Genomic DNA, 19,307 nt, shown 5'->3' with positions numbered 1-19,307 from the left:
ATTAAGAATTGATTCTCATTCCTAGTGATAATAGCAACCACTTCCCGGGGAGGTTCATTTATTTAGGAATTACAAAATATATACTTAAGTTAATGCAGGATTCAGGGTGTAATTCCATTTAATACTTTAAAAGTAATATAACAAGATAAAATGTTTTGTTTCCAGATACCTAATCACGAGCTGGTTTGGGCTAAAATGAAAGGTTTTGGGTTTTGGCCAGCCAAAGTCATGCAGAAAGAAGACAATCAGGTTGACGTTCGCTTCTTTGGTCACCACCACCAGAGGTAACTCCTGAATCCTGGGTGCAAACATCATAACTATGCTTCGTAAGAGGCCTTTAAGAGACTGATACATCACACCTTTATCAATGTTTTGATGATTTCTCCATCAGAGAAATGACAGGGTAGTTTTTTTTTAATTAAAGTAACAAAATCAGCACAAACTGACACAGCTCACAGTGATTTCTATAAATTGTATTTCTAGGTTTATTTCATATATTTATTTACTAAACTAAGAACATTGTCAGTAGCTGACACTACCTAACCTTAGAAAAGTGTTTGTACTGAGGTTGGATTCATAATGGCAGAGCGGTGAAAGGTGTCCAGATTGTATCCTTTGATAATTTTGTATTGATATTATAGATTTAAGGATCTAGTAATCATAAAATTATTGAGTGGGGGAATAAAGACCACATTAACCTTGTGGTCTAAGAATGCATAGAAGTACCCTAAGTTACATAAGAATTATGTGATAGCAAAAATTTTTTCAATCAAAATTAGAAACAATGGCTAAGTATATGCATATTTAAGTATCTCAAATAAAGAATGCTAAACTATATAACTCTAAAATTACAATGACTTCCTTCATTTAGATGATCAAATTTTAACCTTTATTGAATATTGATTAAAAAGTGCCCTTCTGTGCATGGGTTTGGATCTGTGGCAGGTCCGATGCCATGTGCCCCACGCGAACGCGAACCATTGCTTGGCTTTACCCCCGTGGGCGTCAGGCACTGAGGCAGGTTGCACAGTGGGAAAAAAATGTGCCCTATCAACCCCAGAGCTCCAAGACAAGAAGGCAACACACTGACCTGAAGCAGGGAACCAATAGAGAGGCCTGAGGGGCCGGCCCCATTACCAACTAAGTGTACAGCACCACCCTCCCTCAAGAAGAATTCGCTTCAGAGGACAGCACTGATCCTACAGCTCAAGAAGAGGGGAAGAGGGACTGGTCTGGTCAGAGCACACAGGAGCCAACAAGGGGGCATAGGGAAAAAAGAAAGAGTGAAGCACATCCTGGCTCACCAAGCCCTGAGGACAATGTTCCTGCTCAGAACAGCAATGCACAGAGATGACCACAGGGCCGGCCCCACCATGGGCCACAGTGCCCATCATTGACCCATAGCATCATTGGGACAACACATTGGGAATTGTGCCCGCCATGAGCTCACCACGCCGAAGCCAGCCTCTGGGGGCATGCAGCAGAGCAATGAAGTCCGCAGGGATAGAGGCAGTGCCAGGGCATGGCACCCTATCAGACTTAACTGGAAAACATCCATGAAGGAAAACAAACAAACCCTGAACTATTCATACCTATATGTGTGTGTTTTTGTTGTAGCTATTGTTTTACTTTCTGTTGTTGCTTCGTGGTACTCAGTCTTGTGATAGTGCATAGCATGTCTACCTGGAAGAGATAGATGGAATAACCAAGCCAGAAGAGAGAACAACGGGATGACAGTTCCAGGAGGAAATGGGGGTTGGGGAGGCGGGCGGGGGAAAAAAAGAGGGTGTTGACAAGCCCAGGGACAAGGGAATAACAAGGGATCCAAAATCAGTGTCAAGGACGGTGTGGGAGGTCTGGCAGGGCTGGATCAAAGGCAATGTAACCGAGAGGAATTCCTAAAACCCAAATGAAGGCAGAACATGATAGTGTGACAAGAGGAAAGTACAAAGAAACAGAGGAAAAAACTAGGAGGCAAAGGGTAGTCATAGAGATTTAAATACAGGCATATAAAGATGTAAATATATTTATATACGACAAGGGGGAATTAGATCTATGTACATATATTTATAGGTTTAGTATTAAGGAAATAGATGGACAGTGGGCCCCTTCTCAAGTACTCCCTCAACACAAGAACACTTTGTTCTAACAATTCAGCAGTCTGAGATGCTCACCTGCCTGGCACAATCGCTGATGACAATGGGTGCACAGGCAAATATGGTGAAGAAAGCCGATGATGCCCGGCTGCCAAAAGATAAAGCACCTGAAGACAATGGGTGCACAAGCAAATGTGGGGAAGAAAGCTAATAGAGCCCAGCTACTAAAAGATATAGCACCTGAAGGCCTAAAGACCTGAAGATAAACAAGCAGCCATCTAGCTGAGAGACAACAAAACCCACATGGAAGAAGCACACCGACTTGTCCCGACTCAATCGCTGAGGACAAAGAGGGTGCATAAGCAAAAGTTGTGAACAAAGCTGATGGTGCCCGACTATCAAATGATATAGCATCAGGGTTTCTTAAAGGCTTGAAGACAATCAGGTGGCCATCTAGCTAAGAAACAACAAAGCCCACGTGGAAGAAGCACACCAGCGTACCCCAACACAAACGCTGAAGACAAAGTGGGTGCATAGGCAAATGTGGTGAAGAAAGCTGATGGTGCCCAGTTATCAAAAATGTAGAATCTGGGGTCCCATAGGCTGGAAGATAAATAAGGGGCCATCTAACTGAGAAAAAACCCCACATGGAAAATGCACACCAGCCTAAGAGGTGACAAGGTATCGAAGGATCAGGTATCAAAGACCAAAGAAAAAAAAATCATAGCATTGTGAATGAGGGGGAATGCAAAGTGGGGACCCAGGGTCCATCTGGGGGAAATTGGACATCCCCTTGCAGAAGGGCTGTGGGGAGGTGACGAGCCAGTCAGAGTGCAGTGTTGCAACAATGAAATATACAATTTTCCTCTAGTTCTTAAATGCTCCCCCCACCTCCACTATCATGATCCCAATTCTACCTTCCATAATCGGCTGGACTGGAAGATGTACACTGGCACAGATAGGAACTGGAAATACAGGGAATCCTATCGGGAAGGTGGAGGGGGAGGGCAAGGGAGAAAGGGGGAATAGATGACAAGGTCTACATATAACCTACCTCCTCCCTGGAGGGTGGACAGCAGAGAACTGGGTGAGGGAGACGTCGGATGGTATAAGATACGTTAAAATTATTTATAAATTATCAAGGGTTGGGGGGGAGTGGTAAAAATGAGGAGCTGATACCGAGGGCTCAAGTAGAAAGCAGGTGTTTTGAGAATGATGGCAACATACGTACGAATGTGCTGGACACAAATGATGTATGTACAGACTGTGAAAAGAGTTGTATGAGCCCCTAATAAATTTTTTAAGTGCCCTAAAAAAGTCACTATTAGAAATGTGAATTCACATTTTATGTACTTATCAAAGATCCAGAGGTTGATGAGTTTCATCAACTCATTATAGAATCCCTGTGTGAGTTTTCTTGGTTCACTTAACATAAATAACTACATGAATGTCACCACAAAATGTTTTAACATAAAAAAATAGGAAAATACAAGCTACATGATTTTAAAGTCATACCTTGATAAATTTAGATGAACAAAAAGTAATCCCTGTTGTCACTGAATTATACATGTAGAAACTGTTGGAGTCTTGTATATTCTCAACAACAAAATAAATACAATTTAAAGAAAAAACAAGCACTCTAATAGTCCATGAACTGCCTTCTAAGTCCATAAGGTAAGGTCTTTGGAAATGTCATTAATATAAGGAAAACCACAGAATGAAGCACTTTCTTCCACTCAATAATGAATTTTTACTTAATCTTCATTTACTGTAAGAAGTTACATTACAGCTCCAAATAGATACCGTACAAGTACCCCCAAAAAGTAAGTCTCCTCTTTCATAGATAGATGAATACCTAGCTGAGATTTCTATCATGACAAGATAAATAATTATACAATAAAATTAGCATTTTAATTGTGTGGTTATAAAATGACTGACTTTGAAAGTTACGTGTTGAATGCATCATATTCATTTGACTTCGTTTTCTCATCCGATAGGCGCTGTAGCAACAGGCAGGGTAATGGATGAGTTACGAGTGGGCTCTGAATTGCAACCCAGCAGTAATAAGTAGAATAAAGTCTATATATGTTCTGGCTTCAACATACCTTTGGGCTTTTTTATATTTAATATTTAATCTCACTGAACTTTATAGTTTCCTTACCTGTAAAATAAGGGTCTTAGTAATAGTATTTCTCGCAAAAAAAATAGTATTTCTCTCAAGGGATTTTAAAGGCAAAAAAAATCCAAAAAACTTGCATACTCATACGCAGTACCTGAACTTCTCTGTAAGGATTAGTGATTGTGATACAAATATCCAAAGAATAGGGGAAGGTTTGTTTTAATTTCATTTATTTTCTTAAATAAAACAGTTAATTTAGGAAACCACGAATTTAGTAATTTTTAAAATTTATGCTAGTAGGTGAGATCAGTTTGATAATCGAAATCTGTATTTTTAATTTTTTTCAACTTTCAAAAAGCTTTATATCTTCAACCACAAGTAATTTACTAATAAGATGATTTATTTCATTAAGTTTATAAGCAGAATATTTTAATATATATTTGATTTAATTTACTTTAGTCCTTTGTTACTTTTAGGATAGAAGCATAAAATTACATTTTCTATAGAAAGTGGCCTATTTCAAGATTTTACTTGAATAATTTAATTTCTGTGTAGAAGATGCCCATCTCTAAATTGGTACATTTCATAGTGCTGTCTCTCAACTTGTGCCTAATGCTCTTGAAGATGTCTTAACTGTTGCTTTATTTATGAAAATTCTCTCTGCCTGGGTGTGTACCTTCCTGTAGTACCCTATCGAAATCGCATTCATCTTTCAAGATCAAGACAAAATGAAGCCATCTAATCAATCACAACAAGATAAAAACTTCTGCCTCTCCACAGCACACCACAGTCCCCTATTGTACATAACCCACATTGCGTTTTATTTTCTTAGTTGTGTCTAAGAAAACAATAACTTCCTTAAAGGTAGAGACAATGCATTGACAACAGTGGCTGCAGCAGTGGGTTCCAACAGGAAATGCTGGGAAGGCGTGCAGGACAGGTGCGTGTTGTGTTCTGAACTGACTCAATGGCACCTAGCTGCTACAGGAACAACAGCACGACATAGAACCCAGCCACTAATGAGTATTTACCTTAACATGGGCAACATCTCCTTCAGCTAGGAAAAATGAGGCAGGGGAACTTAAGTTCAAATGGATTCAAATTCACCTTCATATTTTGTAGCATGGCTTCTAGTGGTGTTTGTTGAATTGATACATTCTAGAGTGGCACTAATTTAAATCCAATTATGTTATAAATGCCATGAAAAGGTTCTTGAATTTTTACCATTTTATCCAATTGATGTGAATGTTTTTCCATTCTGTAACTTTAGATACATTTTTATATAACTCAGAAGCATTTGTGTTCATAAATAAGCATTTTATTACTAAATGATGCCAACACTTCTCTGTTCATCAATCGTGGTTTACCTAATAGTGACTGTTGGCATAATATAAGTAAGTCACTAGACAATGTTTTATAGCTAACCCTCATTGTACGAGGATACATTTATGTATCTCATGAAACTTAGGACAACTTCAGATGATTGTGTAATACTAATCAGAAAATAGCCACATGGTCCTACTAATTTATAAAATTAAATTTATAATATACAAAATAAAAGGAAGTTGTTTTGAAGTCCAGATATAAACTATGACTTGAGCTTATCAGATTAAATAAAATACTGAATAATTGGGAGGTGTTTCTGAGTCACTTCAATTTTGAGAACCTTGCTTTGATGGCTTTAAAAACCGCCTCTGGTTTTGGTCAGAGTTTGTTTTTTCAAGGCATAATTAGCAAGTCATATGCTAGATTATAATTGACACAAATTTATACTTCAGGTAGAGTCTACTAAGTACCCTTATGCATATATTTCTTCCTGCCAATTGAGAAATTTCTAACTATATCTTTACATCGTTTTCCCAGGGCCTGGATTCCTTCTGAAAATATCCAAGATATCACAGTCAACATTCACCGGTTGCACGTTAAGCGCAGCATGGGCTGGAAAAAGGCGTGTGACGAGCTGGAGCTGCATCAGCGCTTCCTGCGGGAAGGCCGGTTCTGGAAGTCGAAGAATGAGGACCGCGGTGAAGAGGAGGCGGAATCCAGCATCTCCTCCACTAGTAATGAGCAGGTGACTTGGGACACAATCAGAAACTACTTCTCATTCGTTTAAAATGTGAACGTTGCTAGTGGACACGCCTTACTCGAATGAACAGATTCTGACCTCTGTCCTTTCATTTAAACATTTATAAAGTGCTTTGTAAATCAAAACCAGTTCAATAAATAAATACAAAACCATTGACACCTTCATCCCTGCCGGGAAGAAGAGCCTATATGCACTGCTTCTTTCGGAAGTTATTACTAACTCTTTCAAGCCAACTATTACCAAAATAGGTAATTAAGTGAGTGGTTTGGAAGAGCTAATGGAAACCGTGGACAAATGTACTCACTTCTCACCTGTGAGTCCATTACTCGCATGTTAGCAGAGAAGTGCTTCTTAGTGTCTGGAATAATATGCTGTTCCTTTCCTAACGCCCTAGCTGAAGGTCACTCAAGAGCCCAGAGCAAAGAAAGGACGGCGTAATCAGAGTGTGGAGCCCAAGAAAGAAGTAAGTCGCTCCGACCTGCAGCGTCCAAGGGGCAATGGAACAAGACCTATTGTTAAAGTTATGGTCAAGACAGTTGCCCCTGGTGGACACTTGGGGCATTCCGTCATTCAAACATCACTTTGAACGCAGTCCCCTGAGCTTTCTTGTCATTATGTACTATCTCTGGAATAACAAACACGTGCCCAAAGTCTCCGCCTTTTAATTAACTACTCACCAAAGTTTGACCGAGTGCGATGGGTACGGCACAGTGCTACATTCCTTGAGAACTCTGATTTCAGCCCCCATATCACTGTTAAAAAATAAAGTGCCTGACTCCAAGATCATGTAGGCCAGGGTGTGAAACGGGTAGAGACTGTGACGGCGCTGAAGCTGGGCATGTATAATGGCGGGCTTCTGTTTGCTGTAAAAGCATACATAAATATGGGCAGGGTCCAAATGCACATTCAGTGACAAGTGCTTTAGGATCCATGGAGATTTGTTCATTTATCTAGTCCACAAGAGTGATTATAAGTTGCTTGTAATTATTTTCTATTCTACATGATATATTTCTTAGACTAAAAAATTAATATGTATTAAAATTATAAGTCGCTGTTTAGAATTATTTTCAGTGTTAAATACATGTTTTCAACAGCAGTTTATTACATGGCTATTTGTTTTCATCCTAATGGAGCTCGTTCTTGTATTGGTAAATTATATTGCTTTGTTTTCGGTCTGAGCACTTTTCTTACTCTGTAGGAACCAGAGCCTGAAACGGAAGCAGTAAGCTCGAGCCAGGAAATTCCCACACTGCCTCAGCCCATTGAAAAAGTGTCAGTTTCAACTCAGACCAAGAAGTTAAGTGCCTCTTCTCCAAGAATGCTGCATCGAAGCACTCAGACCACGAATGACGGAGTGTGTCAAAGCCTGTGCCATGACAAATACACCAAAATTTTCAATGACTTTAAAGACCGGATGAAATCTGATCACAAGCGAGAAACGGAAAGAGTTGTGCGGGAAGCTCTAGAGAAGGTAAGGCCCGGGCAGCCCCCGCCACACGGACGCGGGCACGCATGTCCTGCAGTGGTTTCTTGGCCTCTTCTGTTTAGACACTCACCAGAGAGCAGCTTTTTACAAGTGGGGATATAATACAACTCCCCGTTTATGTTATTTCAATTAGTAACGATAATTTTTCCTATGAATTTTTACACATTTAAAAAGTTTTATCACAGCTCTTAATGAGATAAAGGAAAGAGTTGCATCTTTTGAGAATTTTCTATGTCTTGGTGATTTTATTTAAGTGGCTGGACCTGACACATTGTGGTTTAACTTTCTTCATTTCAGTTGCGTTCTGAAATGGAAGAAGAAAAAAGACAAGCTGTAAATAAAGCTGTAGCCAATATGCAGGGTGAGATGGACAGAAAATGTAAGCAAGTAAAAGAAAAGTGTAAAGAAGAATTTGTAGAAGAAATTAAGAAGCTAGCAACACAGCACAAACAACTAATTTCTCAGACCAAGAAAAAACAGTGGGTAAATATCATTAGTTTTTTAATCAGCTGATTTCTGAAAATGTACCACAGGTATGATTAAAGTAAATTCAGAAAAGTATATTTACCATATGCAGAAGCATTCCTGAAATAAGATGAAATGTGGAATTCACAGATTTAATTTTAAATTTTCTGAGGAGTCCTGTAATAATATATGGATCATAGATCTGACATTTCGGTATGATTGCTTAGAACTGTTTTGTTAAAATAAGACTATGAAACTTTAATGCATAAAGTTTTTAGTATAGTTTAGTAGAACTTCTTTATTGAGATAAGCCTTTTATCTATGTTAATATCAAAATTGAAATTGAAAATGTGAGGTTCCCAATAGTAAATTCAAGATTTTCAACTGTTACTTAGAATTATATACTAGATAATATAATAAAGAAAATTAGGAATTACTTTAATTTTAAAGGAATATCTCATGAGTTCTTAATTGTGCTCCCTCCCAAAACCAAAACACACGACTGCCACTGAGTTGATCCCAGCTCACAGTGACCCTCACTAACTACACAGGGCTTCTGAGACTGCACGTCCTTATGAAGCCACAGCCTCAGGTGTTTCTCTCAGAGTGTCTGCTGGCTTTGAACTTCCAACTTTTGGTTAGCAGCCCAGTGCCTCTAGAGATCCTTCTAGACCCCGGTAAAAGAGTGTGCTTTGTGAGCACACAGTGATGGGCCTTTCTTAGAGTCCTCCACAGTGCTTTAGCATTGTGCTAGATGCTTTGGGCAGATAAAAAGTTTTATTTTAAAAGCTCTGAATTTGAATTTGAATTTTAGTGACTTATGATTTGTGATCACTTAAATTCTTCACCTTATCAAGTTTACATAATGAGAATTTACAAATGCATGTAAAATTTTCATAGAATAAACAAAGTTGTGAAAGAGATTTGGGAAGAAGAAATGAAGGAATTCAGCATATATTTTGGGAAAATATGTAAAGACAGCTTGAAAGGGTAAGACCGAGGACTAAAGAAGTAAATACCACTAAATGGAACCTTAGGTGTGCTCAAAGTAACAGCGGAGCAGAATGCACTACAGTAACATCTGCAATGATCTTAACTTCATGTCGCCACTAAAAGGGCAGAAAGCAGACCCTCGCGTTGTGGTATGATAGCTCCATCAGTTCACTACAGAAGGCGCTGAAGGGTGGAGGGGGAAGCGATCAGTGATCAACACACACCCCTTTCCAGGGGGGAGAACAGTGAAAACCCTGGGGGAAGGGAGACAGTGATCCGTGTGAGATACAAAAATAATAATTTATAATCTATCAAGGGGTCATGGGGGGAAGTGGAGCTGATAGCAAAGGCTCAATAGAAAGCAATTGTCTAGAAAAGACTGATGGCAACTTGTGTACAAAGATGCCTGATACAATTGATGTGTGGACTGCAATAATTGTAAAAGCCCTCAGTACAATTGTCAAAAAGAATACAGGAACGGGAAAATGAGAAGAGGAATCTATAATGCAGAATTATAATGCTGTTTGTTATAGCACTTTACCATTTATGAGGAGTCCCTACATCATTCAAACACTTAATGTGGTCAGGTGCTACCCAGAAGACCCCGCGGTCTCCTCAACACTCAGCCATTGGCAAGCACACGGACCATAGTTCTACTCTGACACGAACGCAAGGTCACCTAGAGTCAGCACCAAGTCAGTCCCCAGTGGTTGCCATTTGTGTGCTTGCCGAGGTTGCACCTGTATACTCAGGCTTCAGTTAAGGAACGTGAGGAGAAGGAACAGGTTAACCAAATAAGCATGGACTTACTTGTGCTTACATATTAATAAGTACAAAGAAGCTCATACTTAACCTTGCCTATTTTAGGTCATCTGACACTGCTAATGAGATTCAATAGAATGATTAAAAATCCAGTTGGTAGAGCTGGGGCTGTACCTAACCTGAGACTCTAAATCCTAAACTGATCACATGACTTCTCCCACTCTTACTCAACTGCCCTCCAGTGGTGGCCCAGTGGTGACTCCTGTCCATCCCTGTGGATGGCCAAGATGGCGACTGTTGAGGGGAGTAGAAAGCCCACTCTTTCTCCTGAGGAGTTGCTGGGGGTTTTGACAGCTCAGTGCGGATCCACTACCCTACGAGAGCTCCACATTATTTCTAGCACACTGTTAAACAGGTAGAAGTAACTTTAGTGACAGTATAATATAGCGGAACCGAGGCATGTAAATATGTCACAGGACAAATTAATGGCACAGTGAAGGGAAGCATGCTGAGGAAGGTCTATCCTTTCAACAAGCCAACAAAGACCCGGAGAAATGCAAGCTAAATCAATAAATGAATACATGAGTAAATAAACCATAAATAGGATGCTTGGGAGGCAGGATCGGTAGTGCTGTTTAAACAAATGCTCACTTCATCTTCAAGCAACTTTTAGGGGGAAATATTTAATGATGAGGAAAAGAAAAGGGGAAAGAACTGTCCAAAGTCACATGAATTGGTTGGCAGTGTGAGCTGAAGCGTCAGATGGATCTGTTTGACCTATTCCAAAGGCTTTCCAGCATGAAACCACGTTAGCAACACCTCTCAATTAGGATCTTCACTAAAGTTGTACTTGCCAACTTAAGATTGCTAGACATTCTCAAATGATCAATTTTATTAGACCAGAAGGGATAGAAGGCACCATCATGAAAATGTGAGGTTTGTATTTTCAGATACGAAATATAGACTGTTTTCCCCCGAGTCATACCATCAAGACTCTTATATCAATAATAAAATCTACTTGACTACCTAGCTATCCAACTTACATAACTTTACTGACCCATTTCCGAGTGTTGGGTGTCCCAGCACTCACCTCTCACTGTCCATGCCAACACCTGCTCACCCTCACTTCTGTCTGTCAGACCACCACTCTCTTAAGCTTAAAACCTGAGCTTTGGACTTTTCCACCATTTTTCCCATGCATGCCCATTCAACTGACAAAATGAATTATACAGATTCTCTATCAGTGGTTCTCAACCTTCCTAATGCTATGACAGTTCATGTGGTGGTGACCCCACAGCCATAATATTAGTTTCATTGCTACTTCATCACTGTCATTTCGATACTGCTGTGAATCGGGCGGCCCCTGTGAAAGGGTCGTTTGACCCCCAAAGGGGTCGCAACGCACAGGTTGAGAACCACTGGTTTAGATCAGTGTTTCTCAATTTCAGTACCTTACAGGATGTTTACGGCAGCCCTGTTCTTTACTGGATGCAAATAAGGAGCACCTCTCCTTACCCCCCCCACCCCGCCCCCATCTTGACAATTAAAAATATTTCCAGATATTCCAAATAAAAGACTGGAAACTGACCACTGGAGCTGAAGTCCTATCTGAAACCCACTGCCTCACAGGCTCTGTGCCTTCCCAGCAGCAGACAGTCCCCTCTCCCATGGGACCCCCAGGACTCCGTGATGATGCAGGCAAGAATTAAAAACCAGTAGAGAGCATTCCTTCATGGAGTTTATGAAGGGGACAGAGAAATTGGGTGGCAGCTGAGGAGGAGGAAGCGATCAGGAGCTAAAGCAATTCCGTGTTTGTGCGAGGAATGACCTCATGCAGCTGCGGGGGAGCAGGGGATTGGCGTTTTAGTGAGTTAGATTTTCCTGATCACTGAAGACATGTCTCAGCACTAGTCCTTCCAGTCACTCATTGTCACGCCATTCATTCTGTAAGACATAATCTAAAGTTCTTGGTGATACTAGTTTAAGGCTGAACAAGAAGTAAAATGTTACCCTTGTAATAAGATCTGAAAGTAAGACTTGGAAAGCTTAGCATTTTAACCAGCTTCTTTCCTGTCCCGCCTGCATCCTGCCCCTTACCCGTGTGCTGCCTGCAGTGCTACAACTGTGAAGAGGAAGCCATGTACCACTGCTGCTGGAACACCTCCTACTGCTCCATCAAGTGCCAGCAGGAGCACTGGCACGCCGAGCACAAGCGCACCTGCCGCCGGAAAAGATGAAAGCGTCTTCTTCCCGAGGGTCGCCGAGGACCACTACTCTCAGACACGGCGGTTTTTGTTTCCAAGAAGCCAAACTTGTGTAGAATTTGCTTCCCGTTTTGCACCAGCCTTTAAACACTTTCCGTGACGAGATTTTGCACAGGAGCTCAGCCCTTTCGTTAGTGCCCCGCGTCTCTGGGGACGTGACACCAGTGGAGGGTATTGTTTTAATACATGTTCATTGAGAATGTGTTGCATTTTCAGCAAATTTTAAAACATTTTTAGGTTTTACAAAGATTTTAACCTTTAAACAACAGATCTTAAAAAAACAAACAAACCACAACAGGTGAATACAGTGAGTTTAACAAGGAAACCTTTAAAAGAGATCTGAATGTAAGAACTGCAGAACTGCTTCAAAAATAAAACATACTACCTTGATGTAACATTTTTTTCTTAACCTTGTTGAGCTGGTTTTGTTCAGCTTAACTTCCTGTTTAAAGGCATTATCTATTGGTTATGCCAGTGGGTATGTGATTGAGCTTAGGGAACAGGGTGACGCAGCAGGTGCGAGTCCTGCATATTTTTTCTTAAATATTTCCCAATTGTGTTTTTCATTATTTCTTTTCAATATATAACTTTTATAACAAATTATTAGCTTTGATCTTGTAGTTTAAAATTGCAGGGAACTGGGGTAATCTTTTACTGAGCTGGATCTTAGAGAAAATGAATATTTAAATTTTAAAGTTTGCACATTTCATCTTTGTCCTAACACGAGTGCTTGTAACAAAGTAAATAAGTAAACAAGATAAAAAGCCAAAAACTACCTTGACCCATATGTGAAATTATAGATGAGGCATTCAAAATTCTTTAATGCTTCCTTCCCTCCCTCCCCAAATATCATCTGACTGCCTATTATATTGGTGTCACCTAGCGTATTATAAGTTAATACCGAAAGGAAAGAAAGCACTTAAGTTTCACAGAAGCCGTTATGTTTGTAGTAATGGGTCATTCTATTAATGAACTCCATCACTGTACACAGAATGAAGAATAATGCATGTTAATTTCCTTGTATTAAAGATGCCGTGATTTGTAAAAAGTCTGTATTTTGCGGAATGTCTGGATTAAGAAGCATTACCAATAGGAATGGATCGATAGTTGAATAATGATTTTTTTTATACATAGATATATAAAATGCAGCCAGGAAAACTTAAATTACCTTTTCCCTTAATGTCACACAATTTATGTTTTTTCAATTTATGTTTGACTGATCTTAGACCAAGTCAAATTCCCATTTCTCATTTATTTTTTTTGAGGGTAGAGAAATAATTTGTAAATATTTATTTAGAGCTTTGATATTTATTAAACTACACACAATGGAAATGAAAGTCAGGAGAAAAGCCTTTTTAAAAGTTTTCTCTAGGTTTGTCAGGGTCACTCTAAAGATAAAAATAGAACTCAGTCCTCTGTGAAATACTCATCCATCCACTCCTGATACCGTTGAAGATGGTGGTGACACAAGTTAATTGACAAGCTACAGCCCAGTGGTGCACGATATTTTGTCATGATGACACGGCAGCCCTAAATTGTGCAGTAACTTGGACTGGTTAGCCCTTTGCTGTTACTGTGTAATTAATCATGTTGCCACCGTGTTGTGGTGCTGATTGATGCATAATAACATCATCATCAAGAAAAGTGTACCTTCGTTGATTGTTTTCACGTTTTAAAACTTCGATCCACCCTATGAAAGCAAGTTATTGTGGAACTATTTTTGGTGTAAAATCATTCCAGAGTCTGTAATATTTAACTGATAGCTGCATGACAGTAAGATTCGTGTTACTTTGGCTTTTTTGTCTTTGTTGACACGGTTGCACATTTCCAAGTTGCTACAGCGTGAAAACTGTGTGTTTAAAAAAAAAAACAAAATTAAAAAAAAGATTTGTGGCCTGGTTTTGTAAAAGTTTTAGGTAAACTTACAATCAACTGTTTTAGGAATCATTATTGAAAATTTCTGCAAATCATAAAGCTGTGTGGCGGTGTTGAGCTTGGCCACTATGCACATTGTAATTGCTCACTGTGGCTGTGCGCTTCTGTGGCGCATCCTGGCATTTTGTAAGCTGCTCCGACTAGCAATCTATAGATTCATTTAATGTGTTAACATTGGTTAATAAATGTATTTAAAAAAAAAACAAAACAAAGCTGGCTTAATTAAATAAAGTGTTCATTTAGCCCAGTCCCCTATACCAAGCTAAATGCCACTGTAGCTAAATGTTGATCATGTACTGTAGGTATTGCTGTTTACCTTTGCTGTCTATAAAATCAGTGTGCTAAATATAATCCATTCACTTAAAATTTATTCAAATTGAATTCACTTTAATGAGTTCTCAAAAGCACTGTATCATGATTTAAAAATGAGAGAATGATTATCGCATATCAATGATTACTGCATATCAGCCTGAGAAATGGATGCACTGTGATCTTTTGATTATCCGTAGGTTAAATATATCTATAAGAAAGTCTGTCTGGCTTCTGCAGAGTTGAGCATGGAGCAGATTCTTAATTGGAAACTAGCTGAAGCTTATCCTCTTTTTATTTACTTAATGGCATGCCAATGAGTACTCACTTAGGTACAAATACGAGACACCTGCCAGACAAACTTACATTAAGAAACCCAAACAGTGATTTCTATTAGCAGGCATGCTTACATTGCTGAAATTTTGTTACTCACGTGAGAAATTAAGTGTGGCTGGTGTAAGCATGCTACGCCGTTTATTGAGCCATCCTCAAATCCCAGCTGACAGGGAACTCTACGATCAGCCTTACTAGTTGGGTAGGGGTCTGTGAAGTGAACAATGACACCAGGAGGATAAGCACTACTTAGAGCAACCAATGCTGCCAGTCAAAAAAGGCAGCATGTGCCTCGGGGCCGAGTTCAGAAAACTGGGAAGGGAGGGCTGGGAAAGGCGGAGGCTGAATCAGAGAAACCCTGGACACTTGCTAAGTGGTGCTGCAGGGAACGGACTGCAGTCAGTGGCACAAAATGAACATTAGTGAGTTGTTGAGTGGACAGCTGATTGGCTATGTAAACCTTCACCTTGTGTACAATAAAAGTAAGACATGGGGTTCCAGCCACAGGCCAGGGTCACCCTGTGGGCTCTCGGAGACAGGAGCCATTGGAACACCCTACCAGTTCCTAGTCCTCCAAGACCAACCTACTTCCTTTCCCGGAAGGCCTTTGAGGCATTCCAAAGTGCGGTTTGAAAATCTGTTATGATCTGTGAGCCTTACAGAGAATGGCCTTTCACTTGGGACTCCAGTGTACCAATCCCAAGTCTTAATGTCAGCCCTGTCATTTTATTTTTAAATTAACTGTGGACCTTATTTAGTACTCTGTAGTTTTCTTCATTCATGTCCATAGAATTAGAATTTAGGTCTGGACACTGAAGTTCCAAATACCATTGGAGCCTATAGTTTCTATTCATGAGTATTGCTAGTCCAATAATCTTCGTCTTGTTTTTATTTTATTTTATTACTCATTTTTCTAAGCAAGAGATTTGATGGTTCTCATTTTTAAATCGCTCTAACGAATTCTGAATCGTAAGCAGAATTGTGTTAAAAATGTTTCTTAATTAAAAATATTTAAACTGATAAAACAAGTAGTGTGACTCACACAAATAGTCATTTAAGTCAAAAAAAGGTGGCATCTAGGAAGATGGGAAAGTGAAGTGGCAGTGCAGTGTCTGTCATTGGGTCAGACTACTTCAGAAGAGTGAAGTGGAAGTGTAAAAAGAAATGTAATTTTTAATATTCCAGTTTTTTAAAAGCTTGCTCAGAGATATTTATGTGAACAAGGTCTTAATTAAAAAGGAATCATCTTCAGTCAGCATAAATAAGCAATAGCTACTTCTGAGAGACTGGTTTTAGATAAGAGATGGGTTTAGAAAGACTGACTTAGCTAAACCTAGCTAGTGGATAAATGGAGGTGCTGGGTCTCAAAGTCAGGATTGTCTGACTCCAAAGCCCATTTTATTAACACATGTGCAAGACTTTTATAGGAAAATTTTCTAATAACTACTGGAAATTAGTCAAAATCCACGTTCATCTAAAATAAAATGTATCACCTTAGTTAATACCAGCACAGTCAATACATAAAAATAAGTATTGGTGCTACCACATCTCCAACTCCGGCAGCATCACTTAACCACGCGAGGCCAGCATGCATTTAGTGGTTTCTCCCCACTTTCTGCCTTCAGTTTCAAGTTCAAGTATGCTCCGACTTTCTTTTGACACCAGAACTATCTGAAACGTTTGTGAAAACATGACTAGGGACCTCACCAGTTTCTGATTCAACAGAGAATTCACTTTGCTAACTTCCTAAGAAAAGCTAATGCTACACTTCTACTTTAATAAACAAAAACAAGGGCCTCTCTTTCAGGAAATGAGTGGGCATACAGAGAGACCCACTGCCACCAGGTCAGTGCCAGCTCACATTGGCCCTATAGGACAGAGGAGAAACCCAAGGCTGTAAATTTACCTTGCTAACCACAAACTGGGCAGCTCAAAACCACCAGCTGCTCCTCAAGAGATGGATGGGGATTCCTACTCCAGTAAAGAGTTACAGTCTCAGAAATGCACAGGGGCACTTCTGCCCTCTCTGATAAGGTTGCTATGAGTTGGCATCAACTCAATGGCAGTGAGCGTGGTAGTCTGTGGAAGCAGACTGCCACATCATTCTCCCTCAGAGCACTGCTGATAGTTCAAACCACTCGCTTCTCTTGTAGCTGAGTGCTTACCATGGTACTTCCAGGACTGTACATGTGTGTGTGTGTATACATTATATATGTAAGAGTTTACATAACATTCTACAGATTGACAAAACCCACCTGTAGACCATAAATCCCAAAGCACCCGGCTTTCCCAAAGCATTCAGGAATTACTGAAACCCAAATGAAGGCTGAGCATGATAGTGGGACAAGATAAAAGTAAAAGCAAGTAGGAGGAGGGACTTCCGGGAAGATGGCAATTGAGTAACATATACCGGAGCGACTCCGCAGAAATCAGCCAAGGAGAGTTACTAAGAGGGAAATTCAGCACTGCTGGATCTCAGGAGGATCATCATAAAGATAAGTAGGCACAGATCCACAAGGTTATGTGGGGCTGGGAGCTTTTGGCTTACCACAGTGAAGGCCGGTTAGGGTTTGACCTGAGCACCGCCACTGTCTCTGCTGGAACCAGGGCCATTTGGAACCAATGCAGGGGCTTTATCTCAACACAGCCACACCTTGCTGCCACCTCAGGCCAGGGATCGGTGCTCAGCTGTAGTGTTACTTATTGTTACTTTTGTTTCTCTTCTCTCTATGCTACAGACAAAAATAGGCTGAGAATCAAAGTCTGCAGAAAGGCACACCAAGCAAACAACAATTCAAAATAAGAAGGGGTTGCAATCCTAATCTCAGATAAAATGGACCTCAAAGTGCAAACCATAAAAAAGAGCTAAGGAGGGACACTATATAAAGCACAGGTGAACGATAGGCAAAGAACCACTAATCATAGCAATACATGCACGCCAGAAAAAGGAAGAGAGACTCATGATTGATATGCTGGTACAAATTTTACCACACTAGACCAGAGTTAGCAGGGAAATCCCACTAATATCAAAAGAAAAATAATAAAAATCAGGGCTCAGATTCAGGAGACAGAAAATAAGAAAACTGGGGAAAAATAATGCTGCTAAAAGTTGGTTCTTTGAAAGGATAAATAGAACCAACAGACAGCTGGCAAACCTAACCAAAGAAAGGAGGGAACATATTTCCATAGCAAGAATGAGGGATGAAAGAGGGAACATTACAACAGACCCTAATAAAATTAAAAGGAGAATTACACAGTACTACGAAGGATTGTACTCCAATGAATTCAACAACTTGGAAGACACGAACAAATTCTTGGAAAAACAACCCCTTCCTAGATTGTCCCCAAAGGATGTCAAGAATCTCAACAGACCCATAGCAATAGAAGAAATAGACCAGGGATTACCAACAACAAATCCCCTGGACCAGATGGCTTCACTGGGGAATTCTACCAAGCATTTAGGGAAGAACTAACACCAATCCTACACAAACTCTTCCAGAACATAGAAAAAGATGGCAAATTCCCAAACTACTCCTATGAAGCTAGTATAACTCTGATATCAAAACCAGGCAAGGATCCCACAAGAATCAAGAACTACAGACCAATATCCCTAATGAACATCGATGCAAAAATCCTTAACAAAATATTGACCAATAGAATACAAAAGTATATAAAACAAATAATTCACCATGACCAAGTGGGATTCATACCAGGGATGCAGGGATGGTTCAACATACAAAAGCCCATTAGTATCATTTGCCACATTGACATGAAAAACTATTAAGAACCACATGATAATATCAATAGATGCAGAAAAAGCATTAGACAACATCCAACACCAATTCCTGTTGAGAAGATAGGAATGGAAGGAAAATTCCTCAAGACAATACAAGCTGTATATGAAAAACCAACAGCCAATGTGGTAGTCAATGAGAAAAGTTTAACACAATCCCACTGAAAAAGGGGACCAGACAAGGATGCCCCTTGCCCCAACTCTTATTTAATATCATGCTGGAGGTTTTAGCTAACAGCATAAGGCAAAGAAAAGACATCAAACGTATTGGTCTGGGGAAGGAAGAGGTGAAACTATCATTATTTGCAGATGATATGATTTTATATATGGAAAATCCCAAAAGCTCCGCAAGGGGAGCACTGGAAGCAATAGAGGACTTTGGCAGAGGGGCAGGATACAAGATCAACAAACAGAAGTCCATCGGACTGCTATATACATCGGATAAGACCACAGAAGAGGAGATCAAAAAGATGGGATACTTCACAATAGCCAAGCGCAAATTGAAATATCTAGGAATATACCTGACTTAAAAGAACAAAATATCTATATGAGGAAAACTACAGAACACGATTTCAAGAAACCAAGAGTGACCTCAACAAATGGAAGAACATCCCATGCTCGTGGAGTGTAAGATTCAATAGAGCAAGGATGTCAGTTCTGCCCAAG

General features: G+C 39.9%; 1 protein-coding gene across 11 annotated transcripts in view; it reads left to right on the top strand.

Moving 5' to 3' along the window:
* Positions 1–14,418, top strand: part of ZMYND11 (zinc finger MYND-type containing 11) — a 136,772-nt gene extending 122,354 nt beyond the window's left edge. For all 11 annotated transcript variants that reach the window (XM_075550154.1, XM_075550151.1, XM_075550147.1 and 8 more), the window contains 6 exons: positions 166–284; positions 6,079–6,286; positions 6,696–6,764; positions 7,500–7,772; positions 8,085–8,270; positions 12,122–14,418. In XM_075550154.1, coding sequence (XP_075406269.1) covers positions 166–284; positions 6,079–6,286; positions 6,696–6,764; positions 7,500–7,772; positions 8,085–8,270; positions 12,122–12,244 — 978 coding nt within the window. In that variant the 3' untranslated portion in view covers positions 12,245–14,418. The remainder of the gene's footprint in view (positions 1–165; positions 285–6,078; positions 6,287–6,695; positions 6,765–7,499; positions 7,773–8,084; positions 8,271–12,121) is intronic.
* The last annotated feature ends 4,889 nt before the right edge of the window (positions 14,419–19,307 follow it).

The sequence above is a fragment of the Tenrec ecaudatus genome, chromosome 5, assembly GCF_050624435.1.
Source record: "Tenrec ecaudatus isolate mTenEca1 chromosome 5, mTenEca1.hap1, whole genome shotgun sequence".
NCBI classification, from domain to species: Eukaryota; Metazoa; Chordata; class Mammalia; order Afrosoricida; family Tenrecidae; genus Tenrec; species Tenrec ecaudatus.
This window is presented reverse-complemented; position numbering and strand designations above follow the sequence as displayed.